This window comes from Channa argus, chromosome 16, assembly GCF_033026475.1.
Source record: "Channa argus isolate prfri chromosome 16, Channa argus male v1.0, whole genome shotgun sequence".
NCBI classification, from domain to species: domain Eukaryota; kingdom Metazoa; phylum Chordata; class Actinopteri; order Anabantiformes; family Channidae; genus Channa; species Channa argus.
This window is the reverse complement of record NC_090212.1, coordinates 22,198,726-22,220,191: the sequence shown is the minus strand read 5'-3', so window position 1 is coordinate 22,220,191 and position 21,466 is coordinate 22,198,726. Positions and strand designations below refer to the sequence as shown.

At 40.9% G+C, this 21,466-nt stretch overlaps 3 protein-coding genes across 12 annotated transcripts in view; 1 reads left to right on the top strand and 2 right to left on the bottom strand.

Moving 5' to 3' along the window:
- Window positions 1–2,414: 2,414 nt before the first annotated feature.
- Window positions 2,415–12,280, top strand: LOC137101041 (alpha-actinin-4-like). 3 transcript variants are annotated; one of them, XM_067478881.1, is made up of 7 exons: window positions 2,415–5,400; window positions 7,681–7,834; window positions 7,918–8,187; window positions 8,264–8,492; window positions 10,729–10,813; window positions 11,541–11,666; window positions 12,141–12,280. In XM_067478881.1, exons 3-6 carry the CDS (start codon window positions 7,946–7,948, stop codon window positions 11,606–11,608), a joined length of 624 nt encoding a protein of 207 aa, XP_067334982.1. In that variant the 5' UTR covers window positions 2,415–5,400; window positions 7,681–7,834; window positions 7,918–7,945; the 3' UTR covers window positions 11,609–11,666; window positions 12,141–12,280. The 3 variants fall into 3 exon arrangements, with proteins under 3 accessions (XP_067334982.1, XP_067334981.1, XP_067334983.1); XM_067478880.1 differs by having other exon boundaries at window positions 7,681–8,187; XM_067478882.1 differs by lacking the exon at window positions 12,141–12,280 and adding an exon at window positions 9,177–9,374 and having other exon boundaries at window positions 7,681–8,187; window positions 11,541–11,580.
- A 1,060-nt stretch (window positions 12,281–13,340) lies between these two features.
- Window positions 13,341–15,755, bottom strand: LOC137101046 (striatin-3-like). 2 transcript variants are annotated; one of them, XM_067478890.1, is made up of 3 exons: window positions 14,440–15,747; window positions 14,147–14,268; window positions 13,341–13,480 (listed from the first exon to the last, which is right to left on the bottom strand). In XM_067478890.1, the coding sequence occupies exons 1-3, from the start codon at window positions 14,511–14,513 to the stop codon at window positions 13,359–13,361; spliced, it is 318 nt and encodes a 105-aa protein (XP_067334991.1). In that variant the 5' UTR covers window positions 14,514–15,747; the 3' UTR covers window positions 13,341–13,358. The 2 variants fall into 2 exon arrangements, with proteins under 2 accessions (XP_067334991.1, XP_067334990.1); XM_067478889.1 differs by having other exon boundaries at window positions 13,347–13,483; window positions 14,440–15,755.
- A 2,397-nt stretch (window positions 15,756–18,152) lies between these two features.
- Window positions 18,153–21,466, bottom strand: part of ppp2r5eb (protein phosphatase 2, regulatory subunit B', epsilon isoform b) — a 38,190-nt gene continuing 34,876 nt past the window's right edge. For all 7 annotated transcript variants that reach the window (XM_067478865.1, XM_067478866.1, XM_067478868.1 and 4 more), the window contains one exon: window positions 18,153–20,743. In XM_067478865.1, coding sequence (XP_067334966.1) covers window positions 20,644–20,743 — 100 coding nt within the window. In that variant the 3' untranslated portion in view covers window positions 18,153–20,643. The remainder of the gene's footprint in view (window positions 20,744–21,466) is intronic.

The window sequence follows — 21,466 nt, the reverse complement described above, 5'->3', positions numbered from 1 at the left end:
GTGACATGTTCCTTAGTTTAGACTGTTCTTGGGAAGAGGTTCAAACTTTGTGTTTGAATCTCAGTAGACAAATTTAACATCATTAACCTCTAACACACCAACACTCAGTTTTGTGTCTCATTTTAGGGAGTTGTCACATTTTAGATCTTGTGGTAGTTTTGGTCGATTTTTCACTTGACCTGATGATGTTCGTGCTGATTTTATGTCACACATTTTGTTTGTTTTGTGGATGTCATTTTAGTAAATCAGTTGGTCCAGACAGAGACAATCTGGACAAACTGTCTGCTGGGTTTGTCTCCCAGCAGTTGTTCATTTGCTCATTTCAGCAGTTTTTTTCAGGCTAAATTGGGTGAAAGCTTTACTGCAGTGCCTTTTAATTTGAACACACAGGTTAGCTGTGTGTGTGTGTGTGTGTGTGTGTAATCATTCGGTGGCTGAGTGTTTGACGTCTGTTCCTATGACAGGACAGTAGTCGTCCTAGAGGATTCAGCAGTCGGAAGGTCAGAACATTATTTAAACATTTAAGAGGAAAGTTCTGAAGCTCTGTGTGAATGTGTTTCACCTCTGGATCCAGGTGAAACATTTACTCAGCTCAGTTTTGTGTGTTTTTAGTTTGTGTGACGATGCTTCACTCAGTCAAACTGTACATTCAGTGGAAACTCAAACCTACAAGGTTTTTTTTGGTCTGAGTTTTATTGTTTTGTTTTTAACCTGGTACTGTTCTGGATCAGCCTGTTCACACAGCAGGAAGTTAATAAAGCTCATTCAGTACATGTTACCAAGTTTCTTTCCTGTTCACTACAACTCAGCTTGTGTTAGCAACTGTGCAGAGCTACAGTCGGAGCATTCGGGCAGGATGACTGATGGATGGGTGTCATTAATCATACAGGAAACACACACACACACACTTACACACTTTACTCTGCAGTCTCCTCCTCACATTTTCTCCTCAGTCAGCGTTATGTTTGTGACTCAGCAGGGAGTAGATGTTCTATCTGTGAGTCACGATGGTGTGTTTTAAAGAGAAGATTGATATTTTGATACTTTGACTTATTTTTTTTTTTGTCTTATTTTGTTTTTTAATTAAACTGGCAAAGTGTCAAAGTCACTCAGCTGGATCCTCTGAACCCCTCCCTGATCATGAATTTGGGGGCTGTTACATTTGTGGTGACAACCAAAACAACACTGACATTTTTTTGTGAGTTAGTTGATTTAAAAATGACCATTAGTGACTAATTTCTTCAGATCACTGTGGTCTACCTGACATGCAAAAATCTGAAATCGTGAACACCTGGTTTAAACGATCATTGGTGAGTTAAATCAGCCACACACACGCACACTTTTCCAAATCAGAATGATTTCTTTCTGATTGGACCACTGTGGTCATGGTTTAGACATAAATCACCTGGTCAGGGTCAAGTTAACATGTTTAGAAGAATAACAACGACCACAAAAAGATTCAGGATGACCACAAAGAAACACTAATTGTATGCACATAACATATAAGGTATATTGTAGAGTAACAATGAGCTTGTAATTACTGTGTAAGCAAGGAATGAATTCAAACTTACCCAGTAATTACAGAAAAAATAATTTCTTAGTATTTTGCTTAATTTTACTTGCTTGAAAGTTGGAAAACCAAAATAATTAATTTCACTTTACAGTCCACGAATCATATCTGCACTGAGATGACAATTGTGTGTTTTATCGTGTTGCATTAGTTATTTGCTGGCAATGGAAGCTGGAGCTGAACCGGTAAGATTGGGCGGGGGGTAGTGGGCACGTCCTGTATTCCCTAATATTACCATTGTTTTATTTGAGTTATTGTTCAAAATGTAATTGTTGAGGTTATTTGTTTGGTGTTTGTATTGTTTTGGGTCCAGTGTCTCTTGGGGGTCTGTTTCCTGTTTCATTGTGCTGTTTCTACTGTGAAGGTAGAGTAGAAGGGGAACAAGGTGATCAAGAAGAGCGGAGTCAGGTTTGCATCATTAGGCCCTCAGCAGCGGGAGGCAGTGTGCTACCGGGTTGAGGGAGGATGGGTAGTTTGACGTTTAGGGAGATTTAGACACAGCCATTGTCACTCTGTAGTGGTTGCAGTAAATTAGAGATTTTGTCTAATCTTGTCCATTATTTAAAGCAACGTGTAAAATGTGATTGAGCTCACCCCATGCTTACCTGTGCAGGTGGTAAGTTCCACCACCCGGGATTTTGGTTTTGCTTCTGTTTTTTATATTTTGTTAATAAATACCAACTCTTTTTGCACATGCTCAGACCTGCTGAACTGCTTCTTCAACATCCCCTTTTTATAGGTTTTCCATCACTTCCCATGTATATCGTGGGGGACGCAGTGATGAGTCGTCACATCTTCATTAGAATGTGTAGAAAAGAGCTTTGGTGCGAAATCAAAGATCAAAAAAGTTATAGGACACACGCACACACAGGTGAGGACACTTGGTGACTGCGTGGATTATAAAAGCTGAGGAAGTTTACAGCAGTGTTGTATTTGAAGTGAAACTTTTCCTGTCAGCAGAAATAAAAAATGTAAATTACAAAAATGTGACAGATCCAAGTTGCTGTTTATTCTATTTGTGTACCTGCCTTATTAAAGCCCAGCTTTGTCCATTTTTAGTTCTGTGTGTTTTCAGCGCCTCACGATGGAGGGAGAGGAGGACAGGGGTCCAGATCAGGGAGCTGCAGGAGCAGAGGATGACGGTCCAGAAGAAAACCTTCACAAAGTGGATGAACAGCGTCTTCTCCAAGGATATGAAAACAGAAATGATTCAGTTCATTTGGACTGAAACTATTTTTCTGTTGAAGCTGTGCTGCATTGTTAAAGTTCACCCAAACAAGGAAAAACAACCAATATGTATAAAGTCATTTCATTTTAGGATTTGAATTCAACTTTTGACTCTGATTTATGATATACGCTCATGTAATTATTTAAAAATTAAGAGTTCTTATCTTTAAATCTGTCAAGGGCGGCTATAGCTCAGTTGGTAAAGGCAGTCGCTTACGGACCATTGGTGAGTGGTTCAATCTCCGGCCCTGGCTATATGTCGAAGTGTCCCTGGGCAAGACCCTGAACCCCTAACAGCCCATTCCCCCCCCTGAACCCCTAACAGCCCATTCCCCCTCCCCAGCGATGCAGTGCCGGTCCAAGCCCTGTAGAAATTGGGGAGGGTTGCGTCAGGAAGGGCATCTGGCGTAAAAACTGTGCCAAATCAACATGCGGACAATGATCCGCTGTGGCGACCCCGAACTCATGGGATAAAGCCGAAAGGAGAGTAGTAGTAGATCTTTAAATCTGTCAGCTAAATGTGATTAAATGTCTGCAGGGAACAAATTACAGATCAGTACCTATGATGCAATATGAAACAAGACGAAACAAAACTATCCTGTAGAAAAATGACACTAAATGAAATCACATGACACACACACAGACCAGAAGCAACAAGACAATCGGAGAAATCCACACTGAACTTACTGCTGCTTGCTTCCAACACAACACCATCATCGTCTCCGACAGCAGGAAACTGGGGACCTGAGTGTGAAAACGCAAGCCTAAAACGGAAACTAACCAGTGGCCAAACATGTAACACGGTTTTATCCTTATCTGTGGTATAATAATACGTTAAGCATGGCTCCCAACCTAAGGGAAGGGCCCCTCTGAAGGGTCACCACAGAACTATGAGAGGTCATCACATGATTAATGTGAGTCTACAGGAGAATAAACAATGTGGTGAGACTGGGTGTTTCAGAAACATTTCCCCTCTGAACATCGAGGACAAATTTATTTACTTCAAACATAAAACATTCAAATATTTGTTATATTTATATGACTTTTGGTATTTTATATTTATGCATAATTTAGACAAATACTTGATCAGTGTTAAAAGAAGTACTAAGATCTAAAAGTACCACTTTTAGATCACTACCCCTGTAAAGAAATATTCAGCTAAGAATGTTGCACTCAAATTTTTAGTAAGCTATAGAAAGAATTAATGATCAATTTCCTATGTAACTGAACAGAACCAGAAAACAAGTTGTCAAAAGTTGGAGTTTTTATCTAAGGTTGGAAAAAGTTGTGCCCCATAAAATGCTAAAATATGAAACACCTGCACAGGTACAGAGTAAAATTAATTCACAGAAATACTAGGGGAACAACTGGAATCAGAAATTTCTCATTTTCCTCCAAACGTCCGATGACCTCTTAGATTTATCTGGGGACCTTTTATAGGGTCCTGGCCCTCAGGTTGAGAACCATAAAGTGGGTCAAACTAGCTCTAAAAGAGTAAAGAGAGCTGATTTTCTGTGGAAGTAGAACAGTGTGATCACAATACTCCTGTATTTTAACAAAAGCAGACAATTATTTTTTTGTTGTAATGGTTTATTTTTATACACTAATACTGGTATTTTTACTTTAGTAAAGATTCTGAAAATTCCCTCCACTGCTGACAATATTACTTAAATATTCTCTCAAGCTCATACAGGCTTAACAGCTTCCACTTGTGCTATGATTTCATGTGTTTCTAATGAGAACTGGCTGCCAGTGGTTGGCTGAACACTGAGGCCTGCTGCTGACCTTCATTCCCAGAATTCTTCCGAGATTTGTGGAGGATGGCAGCTGGAAGAAAACGGCACAGAACCACTCTGTCACTGTTTCCACCCACACATTTATCATCTTATCCTACTCAGAACAGAGATAAACTAATCCACCGTGCACTGAGGCCATAATACCTCTGAGATGTTGTAGCTGCAGAATATCACAAGGTGTTTACATTCTATGGTTACACGCACATTCTGTGCTGATTCTCATGTGGTTCAATTCCAACACCGTGTTCTACTTCTGTTCGTAACCCATATTTACTATTTACACCACTGACTGTATTTCCTGTTCCACGGGGGAAAAAAACAGTCTGAAATATTGTATAAATGTTGCAAGATTTTCCTTCTCTTGATGTAATGCAAACAGGGTTAAGAAACAAAAAGCATATGTCCACATAATTTGGTCCATGTTCTTTCTAATAAATAAATAATTCTTAATATTATTTGTATTATTATCGTCATAGATTTTTGGCCGCTGGCGGCAGCACAGAGCTGCTGAGCAATACGAGCACAATTAAGTTTCCCTCCGCTGGCGAAGAAGAACTGCGGCGCCATGTCGATGTCAGATGTGCTCACAGTGACTCTGTAAGCTCCGCATTCATAGTCGCTAAAACATGTCCCTTTCTCGAACGAGCTTGTGTTTCTTTCAATCAGTCATTTCAGTTTTGTAAGTACTCGAATCCCCGAATGATATAAATTGTTAACTTTCAAATCCCAAACCAACATGGCGCCGCGAACACCTGCTAAGTGGAGCGGTGCTTCACGAGGAGCAGGTTCTCTCCGGATTCATACACGGTGAGTGGTTCAAAGCGATTTTCAAACATCGGCAGTTAATTGTAAAGTAACCGATGCTGAACTCTGTTCTGAAACGTGACTTTACAGGAACATCCAGCCGATAAAAGCCCTTCTAGTTCAGGTAACGTTAGCTCACGTTACCTGAGAAATGTCACAATTTAGTGGTGAGTTCACCAACAAACAGCCTGTAGTTAGAGATATTAGTCAGCACAAATATTGTAACCAGTCATTTAAGTCATGTAAACCAAAGAAGTACTTTCTAAATACACAATTATTCCCGAAGCTTCCAGTGTTTGTATTAAATAAATGAAAACACGTGACAGATGACGTCCGACGCTTTAAACGTTTTCTCCGCTTCAGAGTTTTTGAAGTTTTGAGGGGAAATTAGGGAAATTAATGATATAAAAACCATAAAAAACATTACAGCATACTAGGAAAACATAAATGTGATCATATTACCACCTTGTACCAAATAGTACTTTTATCAATGTAAAAGTATTATTAATTATCATTCTGTATAGATGATGAATTCTATAAACCTATCAACTGTGAAAGTGAATTATTAAAAAAGCAATGAGGACACAGAGCTGGTGGTGCTTCAGTCCCAGTGTTTAAGAGGTGGAGATGTCTGCTGCACTTCCTTTGAAGCTTCAGGCCTTCAAATCAATTTTGGGCCAAAATTGAGGGAAAGCCTCAAATCTTTGAGCCCCCATCTGCCCATCACTCTTTAGTGTGGAAACTATTTAGTTTGAGGGCCTGACACACCAAGCCCACGCAAGAACTAGCGCTGGCATTAAAGACCCCCTGCTGTGTCGGCTTCATCTGGGCCGGCAAGTGGCAAATTAGCAGGTTGTGTCAGAGGAAGAGAATAAGAAGACCTACGACCATGGTGGTGTTAATACTGCAGTCTGTTCTTCTACACTGATTAGCTAAGCTGATCGACCCAGACTGGTCTCACTCACCAAGCGGCTGCAAAGCTGCCAGTGTGATGGAACTAGGATGCTCTCCAACAGACCAAAGCTGGGGCAGCTTTGTGGGTCTTATCGCCCTAAAGCGAAATGGCCAAAACTTTTAGAATGGCAACTTCAGCTTGTTAGAAGCACATTTCCTGTCACTAAAGCATTTTTATAGTAAACTTAAACCTTTTTGGTTGTAGCTTGATGTTCAGACCAAACCACTAAAAGGTTTCAGCCCTATTCCACATGCTTAGTATTGTTTCCATTCTAATGGGGTTAATAAACAGGTTCTGTTAGTTGGAATGTGATTAATCCTGACCAACAATGTTATCTTCAAGGAAAAAGGAAATAAAACCAAGGACGTTCTAAAAAAAATCAAAAAACATGTTCAGGTGGCTCTGTTTCCTGTTTTATGACATAACACTTACTCGCATATCAAGAAAACTGAATTACAGCTCAATGTTTTACACACACGAACGACGCCACTCAGAACCCTTTTTTTTAAAAAACGTGACATTTAAAGAGATCAGAGATGCACTAAAATTAAAAAGGAAGAGAGTTTAATAGATAACGTGTTATGTTCTATTTTGAATAAAATATGGGTTGATGAAATTTGCAAATCGTATTGTAGAACTTTTAGGATCTGCTGTTTGAACAAACACTTCTGACTCTAAGATTAGCACCAACACAGCTCTTATTTGTAGGAATTTCTCCACGTAGCTCCACTTACCTTTTATAGACGTTCGGTAAAGTGGGCCCCTGACCTGCAGATAACCAGGATGTCCTCAACTGGGCTGGACACAGATGTTATGTAACATACTTATTTATGCACAGCACTTAACTCGCCAGATGATTGAGATGAAATTAACCTTTTCACATTGAACATGTTGCCAGTTTTGGAGCTGTAAACCTGTTTTTCTCATTGCTCTAAATGAACAACAGTATATTTACTACTTAAACTACAGTATACAACATGTACGAAGATGTATCATCACCATTACTTTAGTAAAACTACCAGTAAAAGGACATAATTAGAATATATGTAACGTTTCTTGTAAAAATGCCATGAACCACAAATTAAGCATCTCACATGTAAAGATTTTTTGTCTTTATCTGATGGTGAACTAAATATCTTTGCTCACGTAGTTGAAATGAGTCATTACATCTTTTCTGACATCTTGAAGACTAAACAACCACAGTATATAGGTCAATTGTTTATCTGATAATTCTTCAACCCTAGATTATAAGAACTTTTTAAGATTGGATGGAAAATTACAGAGTTAAACTTGAGCTCTTAGTCTGAAACTATCCGGGCCTCTTGCAGGAGAATGTGGAGCTGACTGACGTCTTCCAGGAGCTGAAACCTGGAGTCATTCTGATTTGTTTGCTAGAGAGAAGCTGCCTCCACCCAGCCGACGCAAACTGAGAGTCCACTGTCTGGAGAACAGCAGCATCGTTATTACTTCCTAAAAACTAAGGTAACTCACCTCTGCAATGTTTTTGATGCCTGCATGTTTCTGTCAAGCTCTACATTAAAACCAATCACTGTCTTCTCCATCAGATTCGGGTGGATCTGCTTGGTCCAGAGAATGTGGTGGATGGAGACCAGATGCTCATCCTGGGTTTGCTGTGGATCATTATCCTCAGGTTCCAGATTGGACCCATCAACCTGGACCAGGTTGGGAGGGAGAGTGGTGCATCGCTTGGTCAAGGAAGCTTTGCTCATCTGGTGTCAGAGGAAAACATCCGGCTATGACGGGATCGATGTGCAGGATTTCTCCTCCTGCTGGAGGGACGGACTTGCCTTCAACGCCCTCATCCATATCCACAGGTAACACACACACAAACACACACACCTGTGATGTTTCCGTCATCCATCTCCTCAACCCTCTCTCCTTCCATCCCAGGCCTGACCTATTCGACTACCGCCGCCTTCACGGTGATGACCCCCGTTATAACCTGGAGCAGGCCTTCTCCCTGGCAGAGCGGGAGTTCGGCATCATGCAGCTGCTGGAGGTAGACGACATAGTGGTCCCTCATCCAGACGAGAAATCCATCATGACCTATGTGTCCCTGTACTACCACTACTTCTCCAAGATGAAGCAAGGACAGACCATCCAGAAGAGACTCGCTAAGGTCTGAACAAAAGACAGCACCTGCACCTCTAAGTATTGTTAGTTGTTTTCATCATTACAGAAAGTTTCATGCAAACGTCCAGTAGACACACTCAGCACACAAACACTGATCAAGACAGTTTTAAACATGTTTTAACTTTATGCTGTTAATACCGTCTGTAGTGTCTAATGTAGCGAGGTGCTCTGTTCCTCTCTGAACTGTGCAGTATACGTAGCATAAAATAGAAATACTCAAGTAAGTAATAAGAAAGTACCTGAAAATAAACTAGAAATCAACCTTTTTTGAGATGGTGACGAGCTACGTCACGCTCTTATCCTATGCTATGCTAAGTTTTTATTTAGACTCAGCAGGATCATAAAATTCCAAACCGGAGAGAGGAAAGAAACTGTGTGGCTCCACTCTGTAGCTTCTCTAAGTGCAAGAAACCCACAAAATGTATTTGTTACCTAACTGTATGTCAGCATGTACAAATTCACAGAGCCTCTTAAATCAGTGAACTTTGTAGATTTCTGTTGTCTTATATATGAATGTAAATTATTTCATGCTGACAACTTAAACATCCTTGAACTGCAGTTGGGACCCTACACACTCAGATGTAGATGGTCGTTTGTCCAAAATTTGTCGCCCTCTGCAGGCTGTTGTTGGCACTGCAGCATCACAAAATATTTCTATTCCTCTCTGTAGGTGCAGAGATTCAGGGGGAAATCTGAACATTTGGAATAAAAATTCAGGCGGCTTAAGGGCAAAATGCAAAAATGAGAGGCAGCAGTGAAACACCAGCACATTCAAACCGAAGATCCTCCTCTCTGACCAGGATTGCTGTTCACCTGTCAGTGTACACCTGCACTGTGACACCCTCTTAAAGTCAGGACTGTTGTGAAGGTAGAGCACACACTACTGATCCACTGAGTTCTTATCACAGTCCCAGAGAAAGTAGCAGCCTAAAGGAGACTCCCAGTACTAAGAGTACTACTTTAGTATTAGTTTAGTAAAGTAAAGTTAATTTCTTTATTTACCATTTCTAAATTTTTTTTTATAAGAGATGGGACATAAAAAAACCACACAAATAGTTTAAAAATAGCAAATGTATTAAGTAGTTTTTTTCTTTTTTTTTAATTCAACAAACAAAGAACAAAGGATTAATCATTTCTCACAATGATTATCTGATTAAACCTTCATGGCAGTATTTTATGTATTTGCTACCATGTGAATGAGTGTAGTATTATGTGACATGATATGTTACATACATAGAGTAAAAATGATCCGATCATAACTGCATTTCCTGTTCAGGGTCCCTGTAGCATGTCCCAGCTGAGAGGCAGTCCACCCTGGACAGGTCTCAGTTTATCCCAGGGCCAACACAGATAGACAGACATACACTGACAGAAATTTTCTGACAGCTGTGGGCAATTTAGATTCACCAGTTGACCAAACATACATGTCTTTGGACTGTGGGCGTGTAGATGTGAACTGGGGACCTTCTGACTCATTAGGCAGGTAATGAATCAGACCCATGTCCAGGTATGTCACCAAAGACTTTCCAGATCTAATATGTCACTAGTCACCTGTATCTCCAGCAGCTAAAACAATGTATTCATAGGATGATGGAGGAGGAGCTTAGCTGTACTAGCTGTGTGCATCAAGGGTTTTCTGCTTAAAATGGAGCGAACATCTTCAGTTTACTGTGCTGTTGTTTTTAGTTTTTGAATGTTTGTGCAAGTCTGGATTTTTGAATTTGGTACCTTCTCTCTCTGAGTGTATATTCTGAATAAAAGTTGTAATAATTTTGGAAAAAACTATTTTAGTTTGCTATAAACTTGTGCTGCTGACAAACCAGGCAAAAGTCTGAATTCTAACTCTTAACTATTCTTCCCCTCAGTTTCTGCCCTTGGTAAAGTGTGTTGTTTACAATATCAAAATATCTGAACTCAAACTGTGAAATTTGAACATAACTAAGATGTTTGGTTCAAAGAAATTCACTAGTGAGGACGCTGCTGCAGTATTGACGATGCAGAATAACACAGAAATGTCCCCCCTGCATCTCATCTGATCATAACATGAGATAATGGTCTCAGATTATATTAAGCTTAATATAAAAATGGATTCAAACTAAAATAAATGTTAATGAGTTGTTTCTGACAATTTGTTAATGACTTGAGGTTCTAAGTATTTTGTGCTTTTTATTGATTATGAGTAATCAGTCATGATGCCAGTGTCTCTTTGTTTCTTTCTTTAGGATCGTGGAGCAATTGAAGCTCATCTGTTCAGTCTGAAGACTCAGCTGGCAGCCAACAACCAGTGGGCTTATAATCCCCCAGAGGGTGTGTAACACTGTTGTCTATCAGTTGTGGATTATTTTGTGAGTTTGGCAAATGTAACGTCTGATATATATATACAGGAGCAGAAACTAAAAATTAGTCAACTTTAAACATCACAACATTCTTAAAAGCATTAATGCACATACTGCAAATCAAGAGCCACAAAGATTAAAGTGTAACATTCAAAACACTGCTGATTCACGCACAAGTGTGAGCATTATCCATAGAAGGCCTGAGGGGACATTGAGAGGAAATGTCCTCATTCAAACCAGAAACCAGGTTTCACTAATCCCCTGCTCTGATTTTAGAAATCCGCTTTCCAGAGAAAGACAACTGTAACCTGGTTACTAAAGTCCACGTAAACACACTCAGTGTCAAAGAGGGAAGACCCCTCCCTCTATAAAAGGGGATTACTGACCATCTGCACTGACCATCATTCAAAAAGCTCCTCTCGTTCCCACAAATGTTTCTCGCCAGACCAACCTCCTTGCTTGTACATTGTGAGGAAGAGGACGTTGTTTAAAATTAGTCGGTGCTGTGTCCCCTCTTGGACAGTGACATACTTAGACATGAGTGCCATAGCTTCGGATGATGTCATGCAGAAGTTTTTTTTTCCAATGTGAGACGCGTGGTCATGCTACCTAGAGAACTGTAGATATGTGTAACCCAAAGTTATGAAAATGGTACTTTTTGTGTTTTCCTGATATAAATGTGTATTTGTGTTTTTAAGGGAGGAGAACATTAGTCGTCAATGGAAGGACCTACTGCAGCAACTCAAAGACCAAAGGGGGCTGCTGAGAAACTCTGTGTCCTCAGAGACATTGAGCTCGTCTCTTAAGAACTGAAAGAGTTGCAGGTGAGTTTACACCTTTTTAGAATTTATTAAACCAACCAGGTTAGTCATGAAGGACATTAGGTTAGTTACTGTTAAAGTTTTTTTTATTTCTGTTCACATACAAAATAAAACACTTTGTGAAAGACAGAATCCATAAACCGGAAAGAATCAGTTGATTAAATAAGAATTAAAAAAACACACTGGTGCTTCTTCCCAGAAGCTGTGAAACTCAGCCACACACTTATGTGCAGTAACTAGACTTTTATGTGAAATATTAATAACTTTACAAATATTTGTTTCTGCTTATGAATCATTATTGCTCTTAATCTGCACTGTTTTATTAAAAGTAACGAGCAGACAGCCAATACAGACTATGAAAAAGTATGGATGAATGATGTGTGTGAGAAAAAACACCATAGATGTAAAGAGAAGTACGTATTGACAAAAAGTTTGTGGTGAGCATTTCAGTGAATTACAGTATAATTATAAATGTAGGTTCTGGAGGCAGAGCTTCAGGCCAAGGAGTCTCTGTACCAGGCTGTTCAGGATCGTGGTCAGGACCTGCTGTCCAAACGGAATCAGGTCAACCAAGGAGCTATCCAGAAATGGATCAGGACATTAAAGAAGCAGTGGAGCCACCTGGGCGTCGCAACAGGCTGCAGGCTGCTGCCACCATCAAACAGGTGAATACACAGCTGCCATCAAACCCCATAAACAACCACAATTTAGTTGTTCCCCAGATCTTTTTAGTTTAACGCAGACGAACCAACTACATTTGTTCTGTGCAGTATTTTGCAGATGCAGCAGAGGGAAACTCCTGGCTGAATGACAGGAAACCGCTGTTGACTAGCGAGGATTATGGGAAGGACGAGTCGAGCACAGCGGCTCTGCTTCAGCGCCATCTGCGGTTGGAGATCGAGTTTGCAGCCTACGCCTCTGAGATAAAGAGGCTGTCGGAGCAGGCGAGGAGTGCAGCACAGCTGACAGCTCTCACAGCTGACAGCTCTCACTGTGAGTAGACGTCTGTGTGACTGCGATGGTCTGGGTATTAGGTTAGTCCAGTTTAACCTGCAGGACTTTGTGAAGGATGCTGTAATGTGTCTTGCTGCCATAGACGAAAAACACTTAAGGACAAGTGATTCAAACAACTTTATTATTCCCAAAGGAAAACTGCTTTGTCTTGTAGCTTTGCTCCCTGGTCCAAAGACAAAACATTTTTTAAAAAAGGAACAGATTCTAAATACTCTTGAGGGAAACACTTTGATTTGTGGCTTATTACTGACTCATGAGCCGTTGTGTGATTTACAAATTATTAACTGAAGTATGAGATTAGCAGTTTGAACTTGGTTATTGTCCAGTATTATTTACCTTCTGCAAAACCTGTAGAAAAGGCCTTTAGGGTTAAATTTGATAAAATATTTTATTCAATCATTTTTAAGGTCAGTTTCCTTTGGAATCTAAAGAAATTGTCGCCATTGTTGGTCACTTCTACAACAGTTGCCAAGAGTTTGAGTCGTTGATGGAGAACGTCCTGAAGCAGCCAACCTGGGAGTGGTGCAGCGTGAGAGGTGAGAGGGTGGGTGTGTGAGGGTGGGTGTGAGAGACTGTGTGTGGTGAGAGGGGGTGGGAGTGAGGGGTGAGAGTGGGGGTGTGTTTGAGAGAGAGAATGTGATCTGGTTCTGTCATGTCCTCAGGTGGAATCTGGTCATGAAGCTAAAGGGTGAGAAGGTCTCGAGCAGATGTTCCGTCCTGGACTTGGACACAGGCTGGAGGCGGCAGCTCCTGGAGGCGGCCCACAAGCTGCAGTGCTGTGCAGATTCGATGCAGGAGAAGCTCTGCTGAAGAAACAATACTTTCAAAATTAATAAAAGAATATTTGGAATAAAGACGTCAAATTTCATGTTTCCTTCATGTGCACTTGACAAAAGTACATCTTAAATGTATAACTTCATATTTTTTGAAAATACAACACATTATCTTCAGTTTTTGTTACGTTAAAATGTAGAAAAATGGCCTCTGTAACATGAGGACAGTGAGAACAACACCCGGTTTCTGCTGGGCCAAGTATTTACTGAACTCTGAGCAGCAACGACTTGTGACTCCTCCCTCAAATATTACAGATACATCTAGAATCATCAATAAGGCCCCAAACCCTCTGCTGCTTCTTACCCACAGATCTCACTGAGATAACTTCAGTTATTACCTCATTTAAACCCTGTTCCAGCTAAACTGCTCAAGGAAACTCAAGTTAATTACGAACAGGATTTGTCCTTTAAAACAAATCTCTAGTAAAACCTTCTTCCACCTACAGATCATTGTGTCTCAAAGTGATGACAAACTAATAGTTGTTAGTTGTAGGTTGGACTGTAATTTCCTGCTGTAAGGAGCTGAGCTCTTTTCCTCCACATTTGTCGCCACTGTATGACAGGAACTTGTCACAAGTACAGAAACACAAAAGGGCGTGTGTGTGTGTGTGTGTGTGTGTGTGTGTGTGTGTGTACCGTAGGTGTCGTAGGGGTCCACATTAGAGCTGGGGATGTTCCACCACTGGATGGTCGAGTCGATGCCTCCACTGAAACACTGTTCGCCACTGGAAGTCATCGCTAACGACAACACCGGACCACTGAAACAGAGACCATCATTAGAGACTGAGACCTTCAAAAGCTTCCTAGCTTCCAACAATATCATGAGAAACTGTCTTAACTGGAGAACTCAGACATCACCAGCCCTCGACAGGCCTTTAAGAAGATCTACTAACAATAGCAACATTGGACTCGTGAATGCAGATACATACACGTGGGCTCTGAACGTGTAGATGGGCTCCACATCAAACGAGGCACTTCTGGAAAGTAGAGGAAAGTTAAACATGGTTATTTACCACAGCATTGTTGTCAAAGCTGAGCTCAGTTTGGATGCAGTGTATTGCAGCGATTCTTGGGAGGAATTAGCTGTAAGTCACTGATGGGCTCTGTGTTTGACATTCAGGAGAAAAGCTGTGCTGAGGGGAAAATGAGATGCAAATACAGAAGGATCCATCGGGTCTAAGAAGACGGGAAGAAGTAAGAGCTGCAGGATGAGAAAGTCTGCGATACATTTTTTGCCCTGATGACATGAGTCAAAGATGAACATTTAACTGTCTGTAAATGAACTGATGTACAGAAAATAGAGCCTCAATTAATGAGCGATTTACTGCTAAAACACATTCAAATACGATTGATTGACAAGAAGAATGTAAATTCCACTGTTCCACAAAACTGAGCAGCAGATCATCTACAAATAGATGTTGATCCACTTTTCTTCCTTTCACTAGTTTCAAAATTAGACTGGAAATAAAAAGGACCTGGGAAGAAAATGCTAAGCAAACACACGATGAGAAGAGTAAGTGAAGCAGCTGCCTGCATCAACTTCACTTAAACGTAGGGATCAGGTAAGAAGCTTATACAAGTTTGCCCAGATACAAAGATGTGTTACAAACAGCATTTCTCCTGTTATAATATTATAATATCTAAACCTTTGTTGGTTCTACTTCCACACAAACACAAACCTTAATCCTACTCTGTCCATCTGCAGCCTTTCACACCGTGAACCACCACATCCTCTTCTCCACACAGTCTCACTCGTGATCTTATCTGGATGAACCTTCGAGGTATCGTGTCACAGCGTCTCCACAGTGTAACACAGGTTCAGTTCTCTGTTTTCTAGCTGCACTACATCCCTGGGTTCTGTCACTCACACGGCTTTTTCTATCATTGCTCTGCCAATAACACACAGCAAATTCAAAGCAACTGCACAATCAGCTGCAGATGATCAGAAATGCAGCAGCAGGTCTAATTTTCCTTCAGTGTAACAGAAATGGGGCCATCTCACTAAAAAGCAATGGGACCACTGTGGGCTAAGTAGGATTTTTGAAACTTGACATAAGCCTGTGCTGTATGAAACCTTTATTTTGATGCTGCTTGGCCACTAAATTCCTTTTTCTGCTTCTAAAAGATTAAAGGCAGTCGGGTTCTATCCCAGCTCCCGTTGGATCAGAGACCATGTTCAGCCTTTACAGGGGACCATTCTATCACAGGGGAGAGACAGAGATAAGCACTCGTGCTCACTAATTAGCAATATGTAGCTTCCAAACCATCTGACCTGCAGATCTTTGTACCTCTAAGCCCCCAGAGACACCACAAACACTGGGAGAACATGCAAACTCATAAGTCACCTTTGTAAAAAGCTGTCTGACCTTTTGCTGATATATTGGAATTTGTGTTTGCTCCTTTAGCTCCTGTTGTCTGACATGTAGGATTTGAACCACTGCAGCGAGCAATGGTAAACAGAGCACACTGATTGCAATATGGCGCTGTGTCCCCCAACATGGGGTGATGTCATTTTACATTCACTATATTCAGGTAGGAAATGGGATGAGAGAGGGAGGGTATGATCTAAAACAATGACCCTCAGGGGGAATCAACACAAAAACACTGCAGCTCACCTTTTCAGTGTCCTGCCACTGGATTTGCCTCACACCTGCTCACGTCACTGTACCACACGGCCATGAAACTGAACGTCTACGTTGTCCTATAAGGTCACTGTGAAAGAAAAGGAGGTTTTTACACAGGAAAGAGGAATCTGTAAGAATATCTGTAAGAAAAAGTATAAGATAAAGCATCTCACGACGATTATGTAGCATTGAAGAGAGGTGGTCTGCAGCTCCATGCGGGGGGCCTCTCTGGCACATTGCGTGTTCTAAATGTGAGGTACTGCAAAGAGGAACTGCCCAAAAATCAGTGTGACAAGCTTGTAGCATCATACTCAAGAAGACTTGAGGCTGTAATTGGTGCTAAAGGTGCTTCAACGAAGTGTTAAGCAAAGGAGGTGAATACTTATCTACATGTGATTTGTTTTCAAACTAACTTCTTTCACATTGTCAGTATGGGGTATTTACAGAACTTTGAAGAAAAGAATGAATTTAATCCATAAGGCTGTAACTTTACAAACTGTAGAGAGTGAGTACTTTCTGAATACATTGTAGTTGTACTTAAGTACAGTATTGCAGTAAATGTAATGCGCTGCTGAAAGTAGTTCCTGACAAATGCACTTTTTTTGTTTACTAAAAATTGTATGTATATAAATTAGGAACTAATGTATTGTATTGATGGGAGAATCGAGGCTTTCTGAAGCTTTGATCCAGGAAACGGTTCAGTGTTTTGAAACGAGTCACTGCTTTGGCGACATCTACTGGAGAAATGTGTGTAGTTCTAATGGAAACGTTGATTCAAAGATTTGGAGAATTCTGAAAAAAAAAAAAGGAAAAAAAAGTGCGGCGCCAAGTTCCTGTGACTTACGCGCGTTATCGCCGTTTCATTTTAGAATAACATTGCGTGTGAATAAAGTAAATGAGCCACCAAACTCTCAAAATCTTACAAAAGAACACAAAAATATTTGTAAGTCGCTTTTGCCAAATGACTAAATGTAACAATTGTAAATCCCGTGTACAATATTTATATTCGATTACATTTCATTGTTATTTATATGCACGTTATACTTTGATTTGGCAAAGAACTATTACACATTTCAGGGGAAAGTGCTCATGTGACTGGGACGTAGATGTTCTCAGAAAACAGACGAAGTTTTTAATGCGTTTCACAAACTCCGGGAATATCGGCTTCGAAGCTGCGTTTGGAAACGGAAGTGTCGTCACCGCCCGACGCGACGTTTCGTTTCGTTTCCGCGCATCTCTGATGTGTTGGACGTTAGAGCCACAAATGAAAAACGTCCGATTTTCTGCTTCACGTTTCTCCTGGAACAGAAGCTCAAATGTTGCTTCTTTCAAATTCCGTAAGACTGAGGATGACTGACATGTTCAAATCTTCCTCCTGATGAATCTTAATACTCGATGAAATATTAAGTAAGGTTCAAGAATTTGATCCTGTTTGTAATATGAAACTACAATATCAGATTTGTGCCACAAACCTTCGAAAAGTAAAAAATGTTTTTAGACATGTACACATGTATGTACACACACACACACACACACACACACACCTGTGAACCCAGTAAATAAAGAAATTCAGCAACTGGGCTTTATCACAAAACAGGTTTAATTTAATATCTCTTTATTTTTTAAAATAATTAAACATTTGTATTTCTCCAACCCTTTTTTAATCTTTTTTTTAGTTTTTAAATCATATTATATTTGGGCCATTCTGAAGCACACATTAATTCTGCCAGGGAGGAGGAGGAGGGGGTGGAGGTTCACCATCAAACTCCCAGTCTGCTCCGTGTCTTCCTTCCCGCTCGACCCCCCCTCCTCGCTCACTCTACCCTCTGACCCCGGTTCCCTGCCTACCTACAGTCCCCTCACCCTCTAATACCCCCCTCCCTCCCCAACTAAAAAAAAAAAAAATATATATATATATATATCCAATGGTCAAAAGAAACGTCATCAAAATATTCAAAATGGTATATAAACCAGGAGAAGAGGGAGGAGTGAGACAGAAAAGAAGAAGGAGACTAAAAGAGGAGGGGTGGGAGGCACTATCATAAATACCAGGAAGTCTTGTTCCATAATACCTCTTTATATACTGGATACTCCTCTCCACTGTTTCCTACTCAAAAAAACAGAGGCTAAATTACTACAAGATACAAGATTATCAGTGTACTGCATTCAATAACAATGTACAGGGTTGTCTTTTTTTGTCACAGTTGTTGTAATACTGTGGAGCCGACGCAGCACCCCCCACGCCCCCACCCCGGTGGGCGGGCAGGGAAAGGAATGGAGTGGGGAGAGGCACAGCGAGGTGGGGCGCGCTCATTTTTTCACAACAGGAGGAAGAGTGTTGGCGCTTCTCTGAAGACTTCTTTTTATCTTTACGTCCCTGTTATGGCCGATGGGCACCAGTGCCAGACTGATCCCGGGGGGAGGGGAGGGGGGTTTACACCTGGTATGATTATAAGGTGAGCGAAGAGGAGAGAAAAAAAGATGGGGGGAAGGTCAATTTTTAGAGGTGGAGATCCATCGAGTGCGTTTACATGTGAAGCATTTGGGACTTTTCTGACTGATATGTACAAAGACACGTGGCAACATACGTTGAGTGTGCAGAGCTGCCCTGGGGTCTCACAGCTCACAACAACCTCAAACAATAATGACCATTACAGGATTTAAATACACAGGATGTGACAACAGTTCCACTCAACCAGTGCCCCAGGTGATAGCGGCACGGAGCATAGACGGGGGTGTGGGGGGGGTTGAATCAATGACTACTCAGTGCATCTATACACTGATTCTATTCCACCTAATCCTATTTAACATTCACTCCCTCTCAGTGCACCTGTGTGGTCCTGGACACGAACTACGACGGCAAAACCACAAAGCTGCGGGAAATTAAGCTTCAGTCCCAAACAAGAAATGAAAAAGGAAATCGATTTGGAGTTTTAATGTTTAGACAACATTTTACACAAACTACTTTTTAAGTAGAATAAGTGAGACATTACATCTGTTCTTCCACAGTGAAGCTGAGGACACTGACTGGACTGAACTTGCATGTGTGCATCTCCTCACGGTTTCCTAATCTTCTGCCTTTGTTTTTGTGTGAGTTTGAGGACTGATTGTCTACACATGGAAATGAAGTTCAAACTGTCTGGTCAATGTGGTTTTTCGATTTCTGCAACAGTGACAGATTACTACAGTTCCAAACCACAAGTACTGCATGTGTGGTCCTGCATATTCAAATTTGGGTTAATGGTGCTGTGTGAATGACACTTTTCTTCATGCTTAGGTTCAGACTGTTCTTTTTAATATATACACACTTTACATTTTGGTGACTGAACACCAAGACAAATCATCCGCTGCAGTTTGTACTGCAACTTTTATAGCACAAACATAGTATGAAAATCAAAATATGCTGATTAGCTTTTTCTATGATTTACAGTCCTTATGGAGATGCTCTTCTTATTATTCATCCAGTTCAGCTGAGGAGTGATGCTATTTCACAGGACACATGTTCTGACAACAACAATCAAATTTTGTCTAGGAAATGATGCATCACAACTCCCCCCACCCTTCAAACTACTTGACTCCATTACCTATAGAAAGAACACACATGTAAACGCACTCAAAAGATGGTTTTAAACTGTGTGTCGATGTGTTGAGGAAGGTCCCTGTTATGAAATGTGTTTGTTCAGTTTTCCTTCTGTTTAAAACAGAAATGAGGGCCAGAGACAGAAAAAGAGGGAGTAAACAAAAACAGAAGGAGGGGGGGGGGCTGTCCGTGAGGAGCATTCAGGTGGGAGAGAGGGACCCATATTCTATCCAGACATCCTACACAAGAGCAGGGATGACTGATGCACCATCAGGGCGATGAAGGAAGGAGGGGGGGGGGCAGACAGATGGAGGCAACAAGAGGAGAAGCAAAGTGAACCAGGAAAATAAAAGTTCCACGTGGGACTGTACTGAAGAACAACGGGATGAAGAGTTAAAATCAATGCATCTTTTCTTTTTTTTGTTTTCTAATAGTTCATTTCTTGTCCTACAGTCCCAAAGCTTTGCTTTGATGTTATTTAAATCCCCCTCCCACACAAGTCATTTTCTCATTTTCTATTTTTTTCGTCCTTTTTTTTTTATTATTATTGTTTTGTTTTTCCGTTTGCAGTAATATCAGTTTAAGGGGGGAAAAAAGAAAAAAATATTTACAGTGCTGCTGAAATAATGAAAACAGACGTGATGAATCTACTGTAAAGTAAGTTGCACAAACACAGGAGAAAAAACAAAAAACTTACGAGAGAAAAAAAAGAAAAGAAAGAAAGAAAAAGAAAATACAATTAAACCAGCGGGTGCTCTGTGTCGATGGCCTTTATCGGGGAGTTCTCAGAGCTCTGGGCAGACATGGCTGATGTGGGCGCTTCGAGGGGTGGGAGTTGGGGTCAGGATGAAGAGGGGGGGGGGGGGTAATCAGAAGAGGAAGGGTGAGGGAAGGTGGATGGGGCAGAAGGGAGCGCGGCGCTGTCTTTGTTAAGTTGGGATAATCCCGTCGCTCCTAAGGCCCCGCTTCAGCTCCAAGTCCTCCAACTTCTTCCAAAGCTCCTCCCGCTCCTTCTCCTTCTTCTTCTCACTTTGGGGTAAACAAACAAACCAAACACAAAGGACAGGGGGGTTTTTACGTTTCAGACAGAAACTGGGGCATTTTTTAAAGACGCTTTTTGTTACAGACATTAGTCTCGTCGTCTCCCTCAAACATCAAAACATTAGCAACAACAGTTAAGGTGAACGAAGGATCGATGGACTTTTGCTTGTTTTGAACATTTACATCCTGATTCTGATTAAAAGTTGCTGTGCACTGAATGTGACATGAATTAAATGATTGTGTGTCTGAGTAGAAGGGACCAGAGGACAATGGCAATTAATTGCTCAAGCAAACAGAACATGGGACTGTTGCACATGATGCACTGTGCTCATGTCATAAATGTCAAACATTCAGGTGAAACTGTCCCAGCACCAGCTGTCGTGGTGGGAAAATTAGTGCAGCACTTTCACCTGCAGTGGGTTTTTGTGCTGTGGTTACAAAATTCTGCATCTCTGTCAGAAAGCCAGTTTCAGAGAAGCTTGCTGCTGTGCTGTTTTATTTTGGCTGAGGAAAGTTGTCTTTCTGCATTGCTGCATTAAAAAAACAACAACACACTGCACATTTGCACATTATGGTCGGATAATGACGTGTAATGCATTTATTTTATTGTTAGATTATATAATGTGAATCTGCAAATAACTACTAACTAAAATAAAGTCATTCTAAAAATGGAGTGGAGTCCAATATGTCCTCCTCAACTGACGTGACACC